The sequence below is a fragment of the Letharia lupina genome (assembly GCF_014066315.1).
Source record: "Letharia lupina isolate WasteWater1 chromosome Unknown contig_14, whole genome shotgun sequence".
NCBI lineage: Eukaryota > Fungi > Ascomycota > Lecanoromycetes > Lecanorales > Parmeliaceae > Letharia > Letharia lupina.
The window spans coordinates 343,596-363,632 of NW_023502983.1; the positions used below are offsets into that span (position 1 = coordinate 343,596).

At 52.8% G+C, this 20,037-nt stretch overlaps 6 protein-coding genes across 6 annotated transcripts; 2 read left to right on the top strand and 4 right to left on the bottom strand.

Moving 5' to 3' along the window:
• Positions 1-1,704: 1,704 nt before the first annotated feature.
• Positions 1,705-6,142, top strand: HO133_002114 (uncharacterized protein; the record flags this gene model as incomplete). Its single annotated transcript, XM_037293041.1, has 4 exons — positions 1,705-2,603; positions 2,665-2,771; positions 2,820-2,835; positions 3,481-6,142. 4 exons carry the CDS (start codon positions 1,705-1,707, stop codon positions 6,140-6,142), a joined length of 3,684 nt encoding a protein of 1,227 aa, XP_037150694.1.
• Positions 6,143-6,506: 364 nt separating this feature from the next.
• HO133_002115 (uncharacterized protein) lies at positions 6,507-8,286 on the bottom strand (the record flags this gene model as incomplete). The annotated part of the gene is made up of 4 exons (XM_037293042.1): positions 6,507-6,658; positions 6,778-6,793; positions 6,845-8,029; positions 8,086-8,286. The coding sequence occupies 4 exons, from the start codon at positions 8,284-8,286 to the stop codon at positions 6,507-6,509; spliced, it is 1,554 nt and encodes a 517-aa protein (XP_037150695.1).
• Positions 8,287-8,475: 189 nt separating this feature from the next.
• HO133_002116 (uncharacterized protein) lies at positions 8,476-8,910 on the bottom strand (the record flags this gene model as incomplete). The annotated part of the gene is made up of 1 exon (XM_037293043.1): positions 8,476-8,910. One exon carries the CDS (start codon positions 8,908-8,910, stop codon positions 8,476-8,478), a length of 435 nt encoding a protein of 144 aa, XP_037150696.1.
• A 1,030-nt stretch (positions 8,911-9,940) lies between these two features.
• On the bottom strand, positions 9,941-10,594 carry HO133_002117 (uncharacterized protein; the record flags this gene model as incomplete). Its single annotated transcript, XM_037293044.1, has 1 exon — positions 9,941-10,594. The coding sequence occupies one exon, from the start codon at positions 10,592-10,594 to the stop codon at positions 9,941-9,943; it is 654 nt and encodes a 217-aa protein (XP_037150697.1).
• Positions 10,595-10,636: 42 nt separating this feature from the next.
• Positions 10,637-12,041, bottom strand: HO133_002118 (uncharacterized protein; the record flags this gene model as incomplete). The annotated part of the gene is made up of 2 exons (XM_037293045.1): positions 10,637-11,969; positions 12,034-12,041. 2 exons carry the CDS (start codon positions 12,039-12,041, stop codon positions 10,637-10,639), a joined length of 1,341 nt encoding a protein of 446 aa, XP_037150698.1.
• Positions 12,042-18,028: 5,987 nt separating this feature from the next.
• On the top strand, positions 18,029-18,925 carry HO133_002119 (uncharacterized protein; the record flags this gene model as incomplete). Its single annotated transcript, XM_037293046.1, has 2 exons — positions 18,029-18,175; positions 18,242-18,925. The coding sequence occupies 2 exons, from the start codon at positions 18,029-18,031 to the stop codon at positions 18,923-18,925; spliced, it is 831 nt and encodes a 276-aa protein (XP_037150699.1).
• Positions 18,926-20,037: the final 1,112 nt, after the last annotated feature.

The following is a 20,037-nucleotide window of genomic DNA, read 5'->3' on the forward strand; positions in this document are numbered from 1 at the left end:
ATCCCTCCAGTGCGAAAGTGCGGGTTTGTGAAAGGACGTCATTGGCTGATATTGGCTTCTTGACGGTCATCGGAACCGACATTTGTGGACAACACACTGGCTTAGGTGCTTCAAATGTGTGCCCTCTCATGAGCAAATCATCAAGCTGTCTCCTCTGGATCCTTCGATAACCATAGATCAGCAGTGAAGAGCTCCAAAACACGTGGTAGAGTCTCCACACTGACCCCGGATGACCTACTATTCGACTGCTGCACTTGCTTAAGAGCCTAGATTTGGAGATCAATACAAGCTGTGTCCCAGGTGGATAAAAAGGAAGATGGGTGACATGGTGGCCATAGAGCTCGGTCCTTACGCCATTGTGGGGCAGAGAGCTCCTTCGCTGACCTCTCACGGTATCAGCCAAGGCGGTGTATAGGTTCGGCGACGATGACGGCGATAGAAAAGTGGCGAGAATGTGAAATGCCAGTTAGAAAGTCAATGGTCATGTAAAGTTAGGTGGCTTGGTTTGGGGTTCCAACGGAAGTGGAGACAATGGCCAGATTGTAGGAGCTTTGAGCATTGAGTAGAAGGCGACGTAACGATTTCTTCCAATTAGCGCACGACATATCCTTCTACTATAAAAGATACAGAATTGCATACTCAATGCTCATCTACCGTCCAACGTGTTGCGAATCATCTGAAATGTGAAGAAATTCTTTACGATGCTCAATCCTTATTGTTTGGGTATATCCAAATCTAATGCAGCCCTGACACGGGACGGCCCGACGACGCAGCCGCTAGTACCGCTTTGCCCCTCTTCAATTTACAGGGTCGGAAAGTTCCACCATTTCTTATAGTCCATTAAATCCGAAAGCTCCCTCGTCCCTTCTCTTCTCTTTTTCCGTTTATAAAGCAACTTTTCTCTTCTCTTACACTCTCATTACCATCACTACTTTGTTCTCTTACACACTCATAAACATCACTACCTTGCATTCTACTTCCTGAGCGATAGACTGAATTCATCTAAGCTTTGACGTTGCTCACCGTTGAACGCATGTGTCGCAACCAGCTCAGCTACCTCTGTCACCTTACACATCTCGACACCCACGCAAACCTGCTCTTGAAACTATCAGAATGCCAACCGACAACGAAAATTCTAAATGGGCATGGTGAGTACTGCCTTTCTACCCGCTCCCATGTGCAGAAGCGGAGCGGAGGCACATGCTTTGATCCTTCCCTACTGTCCACAAGAATGTCGCTGACGCTCGGCACAGCGAAGCATGCGTGCGTGGCCACCGGGCGACAAGATGCGATCACTTCGACCGATGGATGGTTCGAGTCAAGAAGCCCGGCCGGCCTTTGCGAGACTGCCCTCATGTTACAGGACCATGTAGCTGCACCGATGACAAAGTTATAATGATGAGGATTCCCAAGCGTGAACAAAGTCAGACTCTCCTTGTACCGCTGAAAGAGCCCTTTTTAGCGTTGACTGGTTGTGCAAATTGAAAACGAAGCTAAGCATGCGCAGGAGGAAATTGCAATTGCCGCATACAGCGAGTCTTCGATCCAACTTCCGACGATGACGGTGCTCAGCCTTCCCGGCGCCCACCCCGGATACAGGATCCATTGGATCCATCGCGAACGGTTCCCTACCAGAATTTTCAGCCCGTTCAGCAGTTTCCCGGGCAAACCGATGCGCAATCCATAGCATTTTACCAACATATTATGTCTCTTAGTGTATCGACTAGGACAGCGAATGGTCAAAGCGTGGGAGCCGAACCATCTCATAGCCTTCCTTTGCGAGATGGTATGCGAACGCAACAGCCTAGAGCGGAACCAAGCCCGAGTGATCAGTTAACACCTGCAGCAACGCCAACAGCACCAACCCGACGTGCTCAAGTCCCTCACCAGGAGCAGTCACATTCGGTCGCCCAAGCCCACTCTCCAACAACGGTCCAAGGCGTTAGCTCCCCTTCGCCAGTACGTCCAGACAGCAATGTGAATTCTAACCACTATTCACTCTCAAGGCCACAGGATTGGGACGTCGCCTACAATCAGCCTCGAAACCCAGCTTCTTATAGTGTAATCCAGCCTGCCATGAACGGTCACAGCATGCCTAACCCCGCACACTCCACGACAATGGCTGAGGGATTGCACTTTGAGCGACTAGGTTACCCTTATCCGCCCCCCGGCGACCCCTATCCCATCATCAGCGCTGCTGTGCCATCCGCAGAATTCAATGCCTTAACAAATTCCAACAACTGTCAATGCGGCCCAGGATGCACGTGCGTGTACTGTGCAACCCATCCATACAACGACGCGACCAGAGAACGTGTACAAGATCTTAGCCAAATCATGGCGATGGACAACTATTGGGCTGTGAATCCTGTGAGTCCGCCGCCATCTAGATATGGGGTGGCTCCCACAAATGGCACCAATATAGAGCCAGTGATGGGACAGGGATACCCACCGCTGGACGAGGGACCTTTTCCCTCCGCAGCATCTGAATGGACGAATGCGCCAATCCAGGGCCCTGAGCTTCAGCCGACGTTTGACGAGGGGTCGTCGGTCGATAATGGCGTTTATTTCAACGACTTCTCTCCCCGTACGATGCGGAACTCCGGGTACTTTACCATGGAATATCCCGTGAACAACAATTGCACCGATACTACTGGGATGTGCCAGTGCGGTAGTGATTGCAGATGCTCGGGATGTCTCACTCATCAGGGACATAATGGGCTTCCCAATTAGGGAATGTCCTTCTTTACTTGGGTCGGGGGCTGCTGGCATAGGTAAGTCTGATTGAGATTGTTGTTTCTCACGGAATTGACGATGCTTAGGTGCTAGGCCCAGATTGTAATGTTCGATTTTACAACTTAATAGATCGTCGTGCTTAGCGAAGGTGTTGGAGGGGTAATGGACAAATGGCCGGTCTAATGGGCATCTTCGGCGTATTGGAAAGAAATACTGCTTTCAAGGAAGATACCCTTCATCACTAGGTGGCTGGATTGGAGGCGTTAAAATGGAGTTTGCACACAAGGATTTGTGGTAAAAAAAAATGGCGTGGGCCTTGTGCTTCGCTCGACTGGTTCCTTTTCTATTTGCATAATAGACTGTGTTGCTTTGATAATTGTGAGAGACAAAGGTAGAGGGGCCCAGGTACATAATTGGGGCCTCTCTGATAATATTGTTTCTGACTATTGTCGTCCCAGTAAAACCCCGAATCTTCAAACATCCGCATTGCGTCCTCAATTCATGTGGCAAAAGGAACTACACCCGTCTACTTTGCCATCACATCCTCGAGACGCGTTTGAGTAACCACTCACGGCAGGAAATTGTTCCATCTGACTTTTCTCCATCCAACCTCAATCTCATGCCTTCTAACCGTCTACACCATTTCAATCACACATTGCTAAGATTTCTCTTCACTATAATCTACTTACAAGGTCAGCACTTCCATGGTCTGCTCCTCCATGGTCTGCTCCCTCAGCATTGATCCAGACTCTCCAAGGCTAGAAGTGGAGCTCGGAACATGAACTGGACTGGGGGCGCCCTCTCACGCTCTCGCAACACCAACGCCAAAGTGTCTCTCTCCGTCAAACAGAAGAATCATTTTGCCAAAGCCCGCGTCAATTTGCAGAACGGACAGCGACCATCTCCGCCACAGATTCAGTACTTTGACTTTGGAGAGTGGAAGCTTGAGAATGGAGTACATGATGACCGACGTTCAGGCCCCTCCAAATGTAGGGTTTCCAGCCAGAGAACGCTGGATCAATTTGAGAACGTCCAAGGTGTGGTGAGGAAGTTGCAAACTCTCCGGCCAAGGAATGAGGGAAACAAAAGAAAGCGTTCCCTCATCAATGACACCGAAGGTCATGTACTACCGAGCGGTATTGCTATTCCTCCAATCTCGCCTTCCATCATCAGCTCACGTCGTCCCTCGAGGTCCTCTCCAATCCAAACTGAACCCATTGCAAAACGAACTTCGAAGCGACCTCGAACCCCAACGCCCTCTACGAGCGATGAACTAGATCCTCTAGCAGTCGTTGACAGTGTGGAAGCTAAGCGACGCAAGCTCCTTCAAGAGAGCGACTGGGTCGGCGTTGAAAGGCAGAGACGTATGTCAAAGCCCGTCAAGATGAAATTCACGGACGCCAAAGATCGAGATCTCATAGGCAGACGTCGCCCTTTGAACGGCAGCGCCGTTCAAAACCGCTGGAATGGGCAGAATTCAAGACGAATGGAGGCACCGCTAATGGCATCTTACTCCGAGAAACCGCGAGGTCAACATGGAGGGTTTGCGGATGAGTATTGGAGCGCAGAAGGAGTGAGTATACGGATTGGCTCAACAGCCATGAATACGGGACCGATTTTAGATGAGATGCTCGATTGCTACCAGTCTCCAGGGCCAGTACAAAGCTCCTCACCCTTGGCAAATTCATTCAAATACGACAATACAGGACCTACACCGAAGCCTCAACATCAGAGAGGCGAATCTACCGCCCCCTCAAGTTTCAGAAACGAGTCTTCGGAGCCCTTCCGTAGTCTCTTCAGTCCAGAGGAGATCAAGCCTTCGGGCGTAGCCCAGTTGGTGGAAGCCGCGACTATCGCTGACAATGATAATACTCCCCTCGCTGAGGATGAGCTACAATTACCAGAGGACTACCATCTTCCGGAGCCTGAACGAGGGTTTCGCTTGGTCTTTGAGCAGACGCCTCAGCCTCGTGGTTGGACCTCAGAGCTAAACCATAGAAGTAGCCCAATCGTGCGCGATTTCGCTCTCACTAAGGGGCGACTTCCAGGGGCTGCGACTGAGCAATCGGCACATCCAGAAGATCTCAACGTGCTTGAAGAGCAGATATCTGAATACGCCCCAGTTGAAGATGCAAAATCATGTACGTCTCCGCTCAGCATTGCAACGTCTCGATACATGCAAGAACTCGAGAATCAAAGCTATGGGTCCGGAGGTCGAAGACTCTTCGCAATGAACATGGCCGATAAAGCAGCTACCACGGGAGACCAACCTGCGGTGAACATGAACAAGGCTGAGGGACAGCGAGGGACAACCGGTGATCGAGAGCGAAAGACTTCCGTGCAGCCCGATGAAATTCAAGACAAGGAAAATGTTGAGCCAACTGAGGACGAAGACGAGATCTGGCGGAGCTTGATCAACCTCGACGACATTAGTGACTTTCAGTCGAGGCAAGAGCAGCCTCCCAGCACGCATACCCCCCAGGCAACAGCAAGAGCTCTAGCGAACGAACAGCAAGTTCTAGATCAAGCATCTCGAAAGTCCAATGCGCAGAACGCTCCGCCTGACGATGAAATGATATGGCGGAATTTCATATTCAGCGACTCTGGCCCCAACGACGAGTGGGTCATCGAAGAAGCAAGCCCCGAATCTTCACCAGACGACGACATCTCAACCTACGATCCCGCACGCACCCAGCCCTCCATGGTCGCCGAAGCGGCCACCAGCCCCGTGAAGCAGAACCCACATCTGATGGACGAAATGCGCGACGATTCTCCGCCGGTTCTAGACCATGCATCGCGCCATGCCAACGCATCGACGAGCTCGACCCGGAGCCTTGGTATCTCTTCTACCACACCCCAGCAAGTCCTGCACTCATCAGGATCACCCAGCCGATCCTCCGTCCTGGCAACAGCGTCATCCCCAGCCATCCACGACAGCCAAAGCCACTCCAGCGACTTATACCTTCCAGATCGAAATCATCGAATCTCCAACCCTTCCTCCCTAATCGCCGAAGCATCCTCTTCCCTCCCCACGCACGTAATCCGACCCCTCTCCCCCACCCGCGGCACCCACAATCCCTCCTCCTCCTCCGACGAACTAGCCTGGACACCGTCTCGCTTCCCCGGCCCTGCAGCAAAGGAGAAAGTGGTCTTCAAGAAACCATCTCGCTACGTGGGAGAGAGGGCGGGTGCTCGGCCCGAGCCCGTGCACCTGGGCAGGAACGTCAATGATTCCAAGAAGACGAAGAAGACGAAGACGAAGACGATGAGTTTGGCGGAAGCGGTGGAGCGTGCGAAGGGGAAGATGGGTCGGAAGAAGGGTAAAGGTGGAAGGGATGTGGGACATGGAGACGAGGAGGCGGGGGAGATAGGCGTGGATGATGATGATGATGATATCGTCGACGACTGAGTCTGGGAACGAAAGGCCTAACATGGAGATCCAGCTGTTTGGTTGATTTTGGCAAGCAAGCAGGACAAGACGACACAAGAGATTTGCTCAACGGTTTGCTCCACCATCTTATTGCCAACCTAGCCCAACCAACCGTAGCATGATAATTTAATCAGGCAATCAAAAACTGCAGCCTGACTCGATCAATCCGGTCCACCCAAAGCAGCGGCCATCCGGTGTTCAATCCCAGCCCCTCACATCTCCATCTCCATCTCCACCACCACCACCACCACCATCACCTCCACCACCACCATCACCTCCTCATCTCACCACCACCACCTCCTCATCTCTCAACAACAACAACAGAAAAGAGAAATCACCAATCTCACAAAGCCTGCAGATCGGCCAGATCGGGATATCGCAGATCGGCCTCGGCCTCCAAATGGCCCACCCACCGCGCCAGGAACCCGCTCCCCTTGCCCACCGTCTCGCCGTCGCCCACGACGCAGAGGTGCCGCTTCGGCCTCGTCATGGCCACTGCGCCCCCGGAGGTCAGCGGGTGGAGCACGGAAAAGATCGTAATCACCGGAAGAAAGAGACACGGCGGTAGGAAGGAAGGAAAGAAAGAAGGAAGGAAGAAAAAAAGAAACACACACCATTCAACCTCCTCCGCTCCCCCAAAAACCCCACCTCCCCCGCCGAATTACTCCGCACCAAACTCACCACCACGGCCTCCTTCTCCCGCCCCTGGAACCCGTCCACGCTGCCCAGTTCCAGCCCGGGGAAGCGCTCCCGCAGGCCCAGGTCCCGCGCCAGGTGGGCGAGCTGCGCGGCGTAGGGCGTCACGACGGCGACGTCCGCGGCCCGGACGCCGGCCTCGACGAGCCGGCCGACGTGGCGCCGGACGAGGAGGGCCTCGGAGGGGTTGGACTTGCTGTCGTTGAGGAGGAGGGAGGAGGCCTTGAGGGGTTTCGTGCCGGCGGCGGAAGGAGGAGGAGAAGGGGAAGGGGGGATGGCTTCGGGGAAGTCGCCGCCTTGGGTGTCGTAGAAGACGAGCGGTTCGGTCGTGTCGTCCGTGGCTTGGACTTCGTAGGGGAGGGTGGTCAGGAGGCGGGTGGCCACGGCCGGGGCGGCCAGGAGGTGGGAATCGTACATTTCGTCCGAGGGGAAGCGCATGATTTTCTCGTGCATGCGGTATTGCGTCGTCAGCATGCGTTTTATGCCGGGGCCGTGGAGGGTGAGGAGGCGGTCGAAGAGGGTCACTTCGAGTGAACCGCCGCCGCCTTTGGGCTCATCTTTATCGTTGTCTTTTTGTGGCTTGGGGTTGAGACTGTGGTCCAGGGATTTGACGGTGGGCGGTAATTGCAGGTGATCGCCAGCGAGGACGACCTTTTTGGCTGTGAGGAGAGGGATCCAGCACTGTGCTTCGAGCGCTTGGCTCGCTTCGTCGATGATGACGACGTCGAATTGCTCGTTTCGCAGCTGGAAACCGCCTGCGCCGTGGAGGGTTGCGAGAACGACTTTGCTGCCGCTGACTAGGGTGGTCACACACTGCTTCTCCCGCTCACGATACTCCTTCCGTAAATCTTTCATGTCGTTGTAGATGGCCTTCCTTTCCCGACCGTTTCGTGTCTTCTTGATACTGGCCTGCTTCGCATCCATCTCCTTCCTCACATCCTTGACTATACCAGCCGCTTCCGACGTCTGCGTCAAAACGTCAAGGGAGTGGTTCAGCACGGAGGGAAGCAGACGAGCCGGATGGCCGAGCCGGATGATTGGAAGCTTGTGCGGGGCTAGCCGCTCGACGATGTTGTCCACCGAGATGTTCGACGGGCCACAGACCAGGATGCGAAGTCCGCGTCGGACGAGTTGGAGGATGAGTTCGATGAGGGTGTAGGTTTTGCCTGTCTACGGCCCGTCAGCCTCTCCTCCAGCCCGGACGGACGCATTTGGTGTCGACCCACGCCAGGGGGACCATGGATGAGCGCCACCTCTCTCGACGCCAGCGCGAACCTGACCGCATCCCTCTGGCTGTCATTGAGCGTCTGATCGAGGAACTCAACCTCCGCCTCGTCCTGGGACACCGGCGTCGGTGCATCCAACCCGAACAACACCCTCGTCAGCGTCGTGTATTCACCCGCCTCCATCTTCTTCAGTCTCTCCATCGTCCAATTCATCCTATCCGTCCCACATCAGCCTCTTCCCCTTCCCTTCCCCGTCCCAAACAGTAGACATACCTCTTATAAGTAACCTCATTAGCCAACTTGACCCTACCACCCCCCACATTCATCAGCGACACACATCCCCACCCCCGTCACTTGCGTGACAAAAAAAACCCCCCCAGACAAAAAAACTCACACCCACAACCTCCCCCCCCAACTCCCCCCCCCCTCCTCCCCCTCCCCAACCGCAACCTGCACTCCCCCCCCACTCCCACTCCCAACCCTCACCACCACCCCCTCCACCCCCCCTTTCCTCCCCTCCCCACCCCCCACCTGCTTCCCCACCCTCACCACATCCCCCACTCCCACGCCCCCACCACCCCCACCAACGGCCCCGTCCACCTCGAGCACCAGCACCGTCCGGCCCCCGATCCCCGTGCGCCGGCCCGCGAGCACGAGGTTCGTGAGGGCGAGGCCGGCGGCGGCGAGCCGTTTGGGAGCGTGCGCGGCGAGGAGGGGGAGGGTGCGGGCGGTGTCGGCGGCGAGGTCGGCGGCGAGGAGGGAGAGTTGGGCGGTGGCGAAGGTGGGGGGGTCGAGGGCGGGGGCGGGGGCGGGTGGGGGGGGCATTTTTTGGTATGGATGGGTGTGTGTGTGTGTGTGTGGTGAGGACGTGGGTCGTTTGGGCCGTCGGGGTTGCTTCCTGATCCTGGATCGAGGATTGGGTGTATAGGGAGGACTAAGGGTGATGGTTGAAGGGTCAGGTGAATCGATGTGTTGAGAGACAGAGCGTCGATCTGGGTCCGTATGGTCGAGGGCAAATGCTTGGCTGCTGGCGTCTAGCCTTTGGTTACAATGGGACTTCTACGATGCCAGTATTTTCAAGCTGTAAAAGCCTTCCGGATTCGAGTATCAAAGTCTACGAAGAGGACCTTCTACTCAGTCTAATAAGTGACATTCCTGAGTCTCCAGCCCACTCAACATTTCATGGTCGAAGGTAGCTGTATTGTTGGAACTTTTGGTTGGAACTTTTTGGTCTGAACTTATACCAACATGATCGATAGCTGCTCCACAGTACACTGAAAAATTAAATTGCTAATTGCCAACTCGGAAAGACCATCCAGCGCACAAAATGGATCATATATCTCCCCGAACCTGCTCCGTAGACATCTTCCGACGTAAGCAAAGATCAATCGCTTTCCAGACACTTAAGAAACTCACACAAGACGATAAGAGAGTCATCAAAAGAAAGCATCATCACGAACGACCTCGGACCGCGGTGTCCGTTGCAGCGGAAAAAAATTGCCTCCAGAGTGTATCATCAAGAGCCTGTCCATCCTGCCAGGTATGGCGTTGCAAAGGAAAATGCCGCCAATGGGTTTCCCGGGATCCTATCGAATCCTTGCATGGAATCCCCAAACCGGATAATGGGCCAAATCCGGATGGCAAACTAGATCCATAGCAAAAGTACTTCACACACAACCCCAAGGTATCGTGCGCAGGCTGGGTTCTGCGACTTCGTTTTATATTTCAGTGGCCATGGGGGCAGCTTAGATGCGTGTCTATTTTGTCCGGTGAAAAGAAAAAAGAAACTCATGGAAATTGCGATCCTGGATTCCTGCCTGGACAGGCATAACCGCTGGCGCGCAAGATGGACAACTTACTTGCGGCCGTAAACTTTCCTGGCAAGGTTTTCAAACATGGCATTGTCCCCGTGGTACTGCTTCAAGGCCTGAGGATCACTGAAATCGCGATTCCTGAGCCGGGAATCTAATCGAACCTGGTGATCACGCAGCAGCAACTCCTCCGGAGGATATTGCTGGCTTCGATGGGGGCCTGTCTGCTCACGGATTGCCATCGCAACGGATCCGGATCCGCTAGCAGAACATGTTGAAGCTTGTCCATCAGCTCTGGAAGTGGCCAACTTGGCCCGTTTCGCTACCACGTTCTCAGTAGGACTTGGAGTCCTTCTTTTCCTCTGGCCATTCGTCGGATCCTTGTGGGAGTTGTGGGAGGAGCTATCCGAAGGTGATGGGGAGTCACTGTTATTTGATGGCTCTGACCCAGAGTATCCATGGACTCTCTTCATGTGATCAAGTAAATTCCATCGGCGCGGAAAGCCATGGTTCTCGTGGGCGCGCTCGCACCCCTCGAATTTGCACAGAAAAGGTTTGGCCCCATGTCCATGCATCCCGTGGGCTTCCCTTTCGTGGCGTAGGAGACAGGCAGTCGAGGAGAAATGGGTATCAGAACATTCATTGGACTTGCAGCGATATGGTTTCAGATGCGAGTCCAGATGTTTGCTAAAGAGCATGATTAGTAATGGAACACAAGGTGAATGATTCCCAAAGACATCTCACTCGTAATTGCACTTGAGCTTTTCCGGTGATTTAAGACAGCCGTCCGTGGCCGCGAAGGGGCAATGATACAGGCCATCCTCTTGCGGGACAGCTTTGTAGAGAGGGTTCTCACGCGCGTTCCTACCGGCCTCACCGTCACTGGAACGTCGGGATCCATCCATGCCAGGATATGAGGAAAATCCAAAAGCCGGGTCCATCATCTCGGGTCCAACCCACGCATCCATGGGAAGAGGAATCCGCTGGAAAGAAGTGCTAGGCCTTATAGTACTGAGTGGGAAGTCAGAAGGAAGAAGATTATCGTCATTCGTTTGGAATGCAAACCTTTCTGAATCTGTTGGAAGATTGAAAGCCGGTTGGATTTGCATGGCGCCTCCAGCACTGAAATGTGGAAAGTTTTCGTTCATTCCAGCTTCTCCAATTGGCCAATCCTCATGCAAGTCCATGGACACTGGCGTGTCAGGTAACTGCCCCAAGAAACTATGTTGCGAGTACGAGGAACTCATTGAGGGTGCAAGTCCTGATGCAGGGGAATATTCCAGGGGTAGAGAAACGCCCACGGCGTTCTCTTGATACATCACTTGATGGTCCCACTCGGCAGGCAAGGCATACCCACCATCGTTGTTTCCAAGCACCATGGGAGGGTGTATTTCAGCTGGACCTGGGAAAAAGCCACCAGTGGTCATTATTTGATATGCCAGGTTGTTCACAGGAGAGCCATTAGTGTAACGTTGTTCCCCTTGGATGAGTTGTGTCATATCAAACGCATGGCTCTGAGGCATCTCAAAGGCCATGTCCATTCCAGAAAATTGGAGCCCAGCACTGGTAGCGCCCATATCATGGTAGGTTTCCTCTACTCCATAAGATTGGTACATTGAGGAAAACTGCGAAGGATCTCGCATCATATCAGAATATGGGAAATGGAAAGCTCCTGGGGTTTCATGTGCAACATTGGTCACAGGCATGTCATTCCTATAGCTGGCGCTGTCATATCCTGGAAAAGCATGTCCCGTAGCAGAATCCGGATTCGTCGCACTGTTAGCTGCCCATTGTGCAACCCTGTCTTGCTGGGCAATCCTGTCTTGATCACAACTCCTGTGGTCTGGCCTCACGATGGAAGCGCTATGGCTAAATGAACTTTGTTCCATATCAACATGTCCTTGACCTGAGGTCTGGTAGTTCTGCTGTCCAGTGGAAGCGTCCATTGGCTGGGAGCCTTGTCCATGAGGCTTCTTTCCATTTCCACGGGATCCGGCGAGCAGGCTGCTCTTCTTAAGAACCGTGCCAGACTGTTGTTTCTTGCTGGGAGCCAGCGAGTTTTTCTTGTGGTTACTACAGAACGCTTCGTGTCAGTAAGGCAGCTCGCCGAAGATGGTTCTCATCTCGAAGCAAATACAAAGACATTATGAGATACATCAATTAAGCAAATTCTGCTGTACTGATTAGCAAATTTTGAGCTGCTGAGGTAGACTTTTCTCCATTGCATACCAGGATAGAAGGAAATGAAGACTGTGTCCCGCGCGATCCAGAAAATTGGAGAAGAATCCTTGGAGACGTCTTGGAGGCATCGCACCAGTGGCACCAGATCCAAGAGTGGGATATCGTCCTGAGAGCAAGATCAGACGAAAGGCCTGGAGGGCCAGTTGAGCAGAAAGTCTCACGGCAGCTGCAGTCTGTATCTAGCACGCCCTGGGTACGCTGTACCAGCATCGCTGATGGACCATGTGTGTCTGACGGATATCCGAGACACCGGACAACCTTACCAGAGTCCCTCCTAGGGAGATGGTGACTGTAAGCGAAATTGTGGCTCCAGTCCATTCCGAAAATGCGCAGCGGTACACCGCCGAGAGCACTCTTTGCAGTGTGAACAGCAAAAAGGGCGCATGAGAAGAGTACCCCAGGAAGCCATTCCGCCCGTGGGATAACAACGAAATACAGACATGCTCCGGATGGAGATATCAGTGCATATGACAACCTCAAGGGGAAAGCCAAGTCCAAGTCCAGTTTCGTAACCTCTTGGAATGATTATCTCCAACATCGATAGACAGCAACAAGACAGCAAACAACAGAAGTCAGATCTGACAACGTGGCTGCAGCACCGGTGCATCACTGTAATCCCGAACCGCGGGCGCGAGTTCTCTTGTCCAATGTAATGTCCCGAGGAGCCAAAGCAATCGCCGCTTGTGTTGTTCATGACTTGGCCAAGAAAGAAGGGTGCAGAATACAAGAAGGGTGGGCCCTTCCGTCCCGCAGTTCGAACCAGATTTTGGAGAGGGCGTACCATGGAAGCCAAATAGTCGCACCTTCCCGGAAGCACCACGGGCCTCATGGAGTACCTCGCGCGTCCAGGAAGACCTCCCGCCTCAGTCGGGCGAAGTCTGGAGAGAGAGTGCTGGACGAAAGAAAGACGTAACAGGGTGAGGATAAGAAAACGCTCGCGCAAGGAAAACGCTGATCTAATATGAAGCCACAGGGGACTGAAGGGTATTACCTCATATTGAATGCCTTTGATGAGGACGGGTTGTCCAAATGCTGGAGCTGTATGCGGTTGGCAGTGACACACTCTTCTATTGTCATTTATTGGCCTTGGAAATACTAGAGCCTGACGGGATCCTGTGGTATCCTGATTTTCCTGTCACTCTGGGGTCCAGTGATTGTCAATCCGATGTGGGGGGGGCCAGTCAGAGATCTTGAAGTCCTTTTGTGGGATATGAGATGGCCAAGTTTGCAGAGTGGTCCTATGTGGAGAGAAAGATGTGACAGTACAGATGTATTATTGATGTTGATGTTGATGTTGTTGTTGTAGTTGTTGTTTTTATTTTCTGTAGTCGCGACGGAAAAAGAGGGTTGAGTAACAGAGAGACGGAGGATTTTGGCAAACAAAAAGAAGTGGGAAAGTGGGCCATGGGACTTATTTGGGGAGAGGGGGAAAAAGAACGGGAATGGCAGGAGCTAAAGAGGTAAGCGGGGCAGGCAAGATTGTGGGTCTGGAGGGTTGACTGAGGAGTGGGGGAGGCAAACTGACACACTTGGCACTTGGCACTTGGCACCACCATTTGAGGTACTGGGGGGGGGTCAGCCTGGGAAATGGTGGGAAAATGGGTGAAAAATCCTGCTTTCTGCGGGCATAGTGACTTCGGCCACACCTCTATGCAGTCTTCTTAGTTTCTTTCTTCTACTAAGGTAGTCTTGTCATTAGAGCAATATGCAAGCATATGTCCCCCCGGGTCGCAACTTTGGTTAGAGTGAATTGAGAATAGCCTACCTACCTAGGTAATGCTTTTCCACACACCAAGGAATTCTCGACTAAGGCAATTCATTAAGGTACCTTAATCATGGTTAGACCAGCTAGAAAACATTGAGATGATTAAAATTAAATTAAGTGCATCATCATCATTGGCTACGTCGGTGGCTCTACTGCAAGCATGCATTAATTAATTACGAGGGTACTTATTATTCACTAGCCCCAATTTATCCTGGTCTATCTTGCCACACTACCTTATCCCCCCGGCTGCCCCTTGTCGCGTGGACCTAAAATCCCTAAACAAAAACCAAAAACCAAAAAAAAATAAAAAAATAACATTGCTTCTCCCAAATTCTAAAATGCTTTCCGTGACGTGTCAATCATTACCCTAAGTAGTTGGCTCCGAACTAAACCCCTCCGAGGTTAAGCTCCAAACCTTGATTCATGTGACAGGGGCCGACCACTTCCTCTGCATCTGCACCCATCATATGAAATTGGCTCACTCATCTCGCTTGTCTCACGCCAGACCTGCGACGGCACGGCAACACTCTTCCCACGCGTGCCAAGTTAATGCCAAGTCAAACCATTCGCTGCCATCCAACGAGAATTTGCTTCCTGCTAGTTACCCGACTGCATGAGGTTATTCACATCCGGTGTACGTACTCGATCCTACTACCTATCCCCGTACATGAAAAGTGAACCGCTGGCTCTCCTGCAGTGTGATAGCCAAAGAATCCCCGTACCAAAGCACCCACTAGAGCAACCGAAAAAAAATTAAAACAGAACAAAAAACCCTTTCTTCCACCTTCTGCTGGAGAAGGAGGAGGAAGGGAAGAGGAAATGGGCCTACGGCAAGCAAAAAGATCTTTGGTAGGGAAGTGGGGGAGGAATGTGGAGGAAGCTCGAGCCTAGCTAATGCAGACCGCGTGACAGAGGTACAGATGTTCCGATAGCCCGCGGGGAGCAGGAGTCTTGTGCTCCATGCAGATTCGCACGGGTTCATACAACCAATCGCTTTTCACACCCCCCTAGCCGTTCCGGTCTGGCGGTTTTGCGACTAGGTTCATTGCGTTGTGACTTACTCATCATTACTCTTCGGAGACTTGGTTCAGCCGTGCGAGCGCTTTCGACGGCAGCAGAGGCATTCAATACGGTTAGGGACGGGATCCTTTCGTTGGAAGTAAAAGACATTCCTTCAACGGGTTAAGAGATCATCTCGTGAACGACCGGGAAAAATGCGTTCGGATCACTCATTCTCTGGGCCCCATTCTATGGTAAGGGCTGTGCATCGGTGGAGACTGCTTGCGGTCATCTTCGGTCTATCAAATCCAAGTCACTCGGGGCAAGTGTTGCGAGATGTGATCAAGTTCCCTACGGCTGTGCATCAATGGGGCCTTGTTGAACCGGTCATCTTCCATCCATCATCGAATTGTAGCAAATGTGCACAACTTCTGCAAGCTTTCATGACTTTCCTACACCTATGCATCAATGGCGTCTCATTGATTCGGTCCTCCCACCTTCGTCGTCGGATCGCAATAGATGTAGGCCGCTGCAAGCTGTAACGAACTTCCGGGAAAAGCAGTCGCATTCTCGTGGGATCACATGGCTCAAACTCTCCCCCGATCCACTTCACTGCCGTGAGACATTCGTCCTTCCAGAAGTCCGGAATCTAGGGACCCGGCGGAAGGGAGACGAAGGCTCAAGTTGCCAACTCCGAAAGAGGAGAAGCGTGACCAACAAATCAAGATGTATGCCCTCGTCTGGTATTCGGGCAGCTGTCCAGGATAAACATTCTGCCTGGTTACGGGTTCAAAGCTTGCCGCCAAAGGCCAGCAGGAGGGGCAGGTGATTCTCACGCCATTCTCAGCCTCGATTACATCCACGGTGTTTGCATTGCGGGCATCATTCTATCGGGGGGGGGGGATCCAGAGCTAATGATTGATTATCAAGATGACACACTGGGAGCCAAACCCATTGTTATCGTAGGTGTTGCTTTCGCTCTCCGGCAACGAAACGTTGTGGCTGACATTGTAGCCCCGGCGGCAGTGTCATTGGCTGCTCTTTCTTACACATCATGCATTCTGCGACTCCGATATCCACTCAACCGTCCTACTGGAAGCCAGTGAAATCGCTGATGAGCTTTCAGGGAAAGCGAGGGGTCTTCTTGCCAAATGGGCAGCACCCGAGTGTCTGGCACCATTAAGTTTCACGGCTCATGCCGAACTGGCTGAAAAACATGGAGGTGGCAAGAGGTGGGGTTACAGAAATATCAACTGCGCTGAGATCGAATTGCAAGCCCAAGATCTTGATGCAACGAAAGGAACTACTCATGTCGTAAAGGATGCTTCTTTTCAACTTTCCACAAGGCACTAACCATGCACCTCCAGAGTTGGGCTGGCTGCTCCCTGGGAGTGTCAGGTCTTACGCAGAGGTAGGGAAGCCGAATGACTCCGGTCAAGTGGAACCGGTACTTGTTTACGGAACGAAAACGCTCGCTAATTTAGCAGAGGAAAAGGGCGCGAGTCGTTGGATCTGGTCCCGGTATCGGTTATGCAGACGACAAGAAGCTCGTCAAATCGGTCGAGCACCGAAAGGTTCTGATGCTACGGATGTCGTGATGGCGGCCGGTCCGTGGGCACCCTAAAATATTCCCCGCAATATGCCTCGAAACACCGAGAGGATACAGTGTAACTGTCCGGCCATCACGAGATCTGTCCCCCTAGGTTCCAATTATAAGGACCGCCTTCCCCCCCCCCACCCCAAATAAAGATCTGACATTCACATTTCACGGGAGATCTATCCTTGGACAGCATTTAGACTCTATGACTCTGATACCGTCTATGCTTGTGACCCAGACGACTGCAAGGTGCCCTTACCAGCTACCAGCGGTATGGTGGAAGTCGACAAGCATAGCTGCAAGAAAGTTTGGAGCTCTTTCAAGAGCGTGATGCGCAGGAGTTAGGTACATAACGGCCAAAGCATTACGAGACGATATGCGACAAGCCACAGATCAGGCCCCACAGATGAAGAGAAGGTGGTGGGCCGATGGCAAGAGCTACGGGCATCGATGGTCTTTGGCTGGCTACCCCTCACAACAAATGGGACACACAGAATGGGACATAGAATGGGGAATTAGAGTGGGCCAGAGATTAGGTTAGTGATGAGCGAGAACAGATTGGAAGGCGCCGCTGGTAAGGTTGATTGCAAAGTGTTGGATCCGAGGCACTTCCCGAAGGAGGGTTGATTGTACATCAAGCAGCAATAAAGTCGACGAGTAGCCAGCGTGTCATGTCATAGATAGGATTCCTTGCAGCTGGTGAAAGCCATTTTTGCACCAGCTTCTAAAGTCCGAAGAGCAATGTGCGCAAGCGAGAGAGCAAGTGGATTGGACGAATTCAGGAGGAGACAAGGATTCGATTGTCAGATAGGAGCTCCTTCGTTCACCTCCATCAGCTGAAATATGCTTTGATGGCAATCCTAGGTATTGGGGGCAGTTGTAGGCAATAGATGCAAAATATTCCTCGTGTTGACTTTCTTCAAAGACGCAGCGGCACATTCCTCCCATTCCACGCCCAGATGTGGATTTAAGTTAGAGGTTCTCGCAAATGCAATGAAATGATCGACCAAGCCACGGTGTTTTGTGTTTTGTTTTTTTGGCTTTTGGCTTTTGGCTTTTAATTCATTCAGATAGGGAAACTTAGACCGCTTCTTGTAGGCGAGGTCACGGGACCTGGTGGATGATGATTGCAATTTTGCGACTTGCGAGTTGATTGAATTTATGATCCCGGGAAACAGGAAGACGGAACGATGGAGAATGGAGATCATTTCATGCTGATCGATCATGTGTCAAAACCTTCCAGAGATCCCAGACCGGATTCTTCCAAACGCTAATCCCCTAATTACGGCGCCACCCGATGAGCTATAACATACTTTACCCCCGGGACCCCCTGTGAAGAAAGGTGACCTCAGCGGCGATTTCTCTTTCCAGTCTTGTCTATTCGGCTCTTGTCTCTTGCCGGTCACTCCATCAGAGGAATTCAAGGTCCATGGATCTGAGTGCTATGATGGAACCAAAGCCATAGCCCGTAGCCACTGACGCTATTCGACACCACCCCCCCCTGGCCCCCCAACAAATTCGACGTCAATCATGCCACTCAGCTCCCTCAACCCCCGCGACGTAGCCGCCATAGACCTAGGCCGAGTGCTCTCTCGCCTCGAGCACAAGATCCTCTCGGCAGATACAGCAGACCAACGATTACAGCATTCCAGCTATGAGCGCATCAAAGTATCTGCTGTAATCTTGCCTCCCCGTCTCTTTCCTTCGATTGACATGATGAGAAGCTGACCGTATTCAAATCAGAATCTCGAATACGCCCGCACCCTCCTCCTCCGCCTCGAACATTCCTCCTCATCCCTCAAGCTCCCCTCCCAAAAAGCCTCTGCCCAGTCCTCCCTCTCCGCTCAGCGCGCCTTGATCAAACGACTCACTGACCGACTGCACGACCTTGAAGCCCACGGCGACGACAACGATCTGCTCTACGGACCGGAGGACGAGGAAGATATATTGGGCGAAGATGCCCCTGCCGCTCCTCTCGCGGCGCAAACCCGGGAAGCCGAAAAGCCGGCAGCGCCAGCGATAGAGGAGCCCACATCCACATTACGGAATCGAAAACGGCCCAAGAACCCGCCAGATGGCGCAATACCCACCGACGAAGAGACGACGCGAGCCGAACTCCTCGTCCACAACGACACCGAATCTACCCATCTGACCAGCTCCCTGCTCGCGCTCGCCCAATCCCTCAAAGCCTCCTCGACGGCCTTTTCCACCTCCTTGGAAGCCGACACCGAGATCCTCAACCGTGCCACGGAAGGATTGGACAAGAACTCGACAGGCATGGAGGCTGCGGGCAAGCGAATAGGCTTGTTGAAGCGCATGAGCGAAGGAAAGGGGTGGTGGGGACGGATGATGCTTTACGCGTGGATTGGCGGTTTATGGGTCCTGGCGATATTGCTGGTCTTTGCGGGGCCGAAGCTGAGGTTCTGAAAGCAAAATTCCGCTCACGGTGTACGATATGAAAGCAGGGGGGAACGGTGCCCCCTTGGGCACAGCATTGAAATTCGGTCCGCCGTGCCTGCAGAAGCTCACCTTGGTGCTCGAGAAAATCCACAACGTCTTTCTTTGAAGGGGAAAATCCCAAGCTGATATTCTCCCTGAACCAGCCTCATCAATCAACCACAACTCACACATTCCCCCCTTCCCCGGTCCCACACACATCACCATCCCCCCCCCTCCTCCCAATCTCAAATCAACGTCCCAGCCCAACCCAACCCACCCCCAAACCGTACCCTCCCCTCCCCACCCCACCCCCTCCTCCCCAACCTCAACTCAACGTCCCAACCCAGCCCAACTCACACCCAAACCGTATCCTCACCTCCTCTCCCCTCCCCATCCCAACCCCCAAACCGTACCATCCCCTCCCCTCCCTCGCACCTCCCCCTCCAACCCAGACCAAACCAAACCAAATCAAACCAACCCAACCACCCCTCCTTCCACCCCCTCAAACCCTTCCACTCCTTCCACCCCCAAAATCCCCCCCCGAAGCGACCTCCCCCTCAGCCAACAACCGCAACCGCAACCACCCTCGCCCCCGACCGTCGAAAAGCGTACGTATAGCGAACGCATCCATACATCCATACATCCATACATCCATACATACATACATACATACATCCATCCATCGGCCGTAGGTACGCGCTTATTAAAGTCGTGCTGGGCTTTTTGTTTGTTTGTCTGTGTTGTGTTGTGTTGTGTTGTGTTGTGTTGTGTTGTGTTGTGTTGTGTTGTGGTGTGTTATTGTGTTGTGTTGTGTTGTGGTGTGTGGTGGTGTGTTGTGTGTTGTGGTGTGGTATTGTGTGGTGTGTGGTGTGGTGTTGTGTGGTGTTGTGTGGTGTTGTATTGTGGTGTGTGGTCTTGTATTGTGGTGTGGTGTGGTGTTGTGTGGTGTTGTGGTGTGTTGTGTGGTGTTGTGGTGGTGTGTGGTGTTGTGTGGTGTGGTGCAGTGACTTTGTTATTATGTCATGCTGGATTTAGTGAGTGAGTGAGTGTGAGTGTGAGGGATGATGGGAGGGGATGGGATGGGATGGGATGGGATGGGA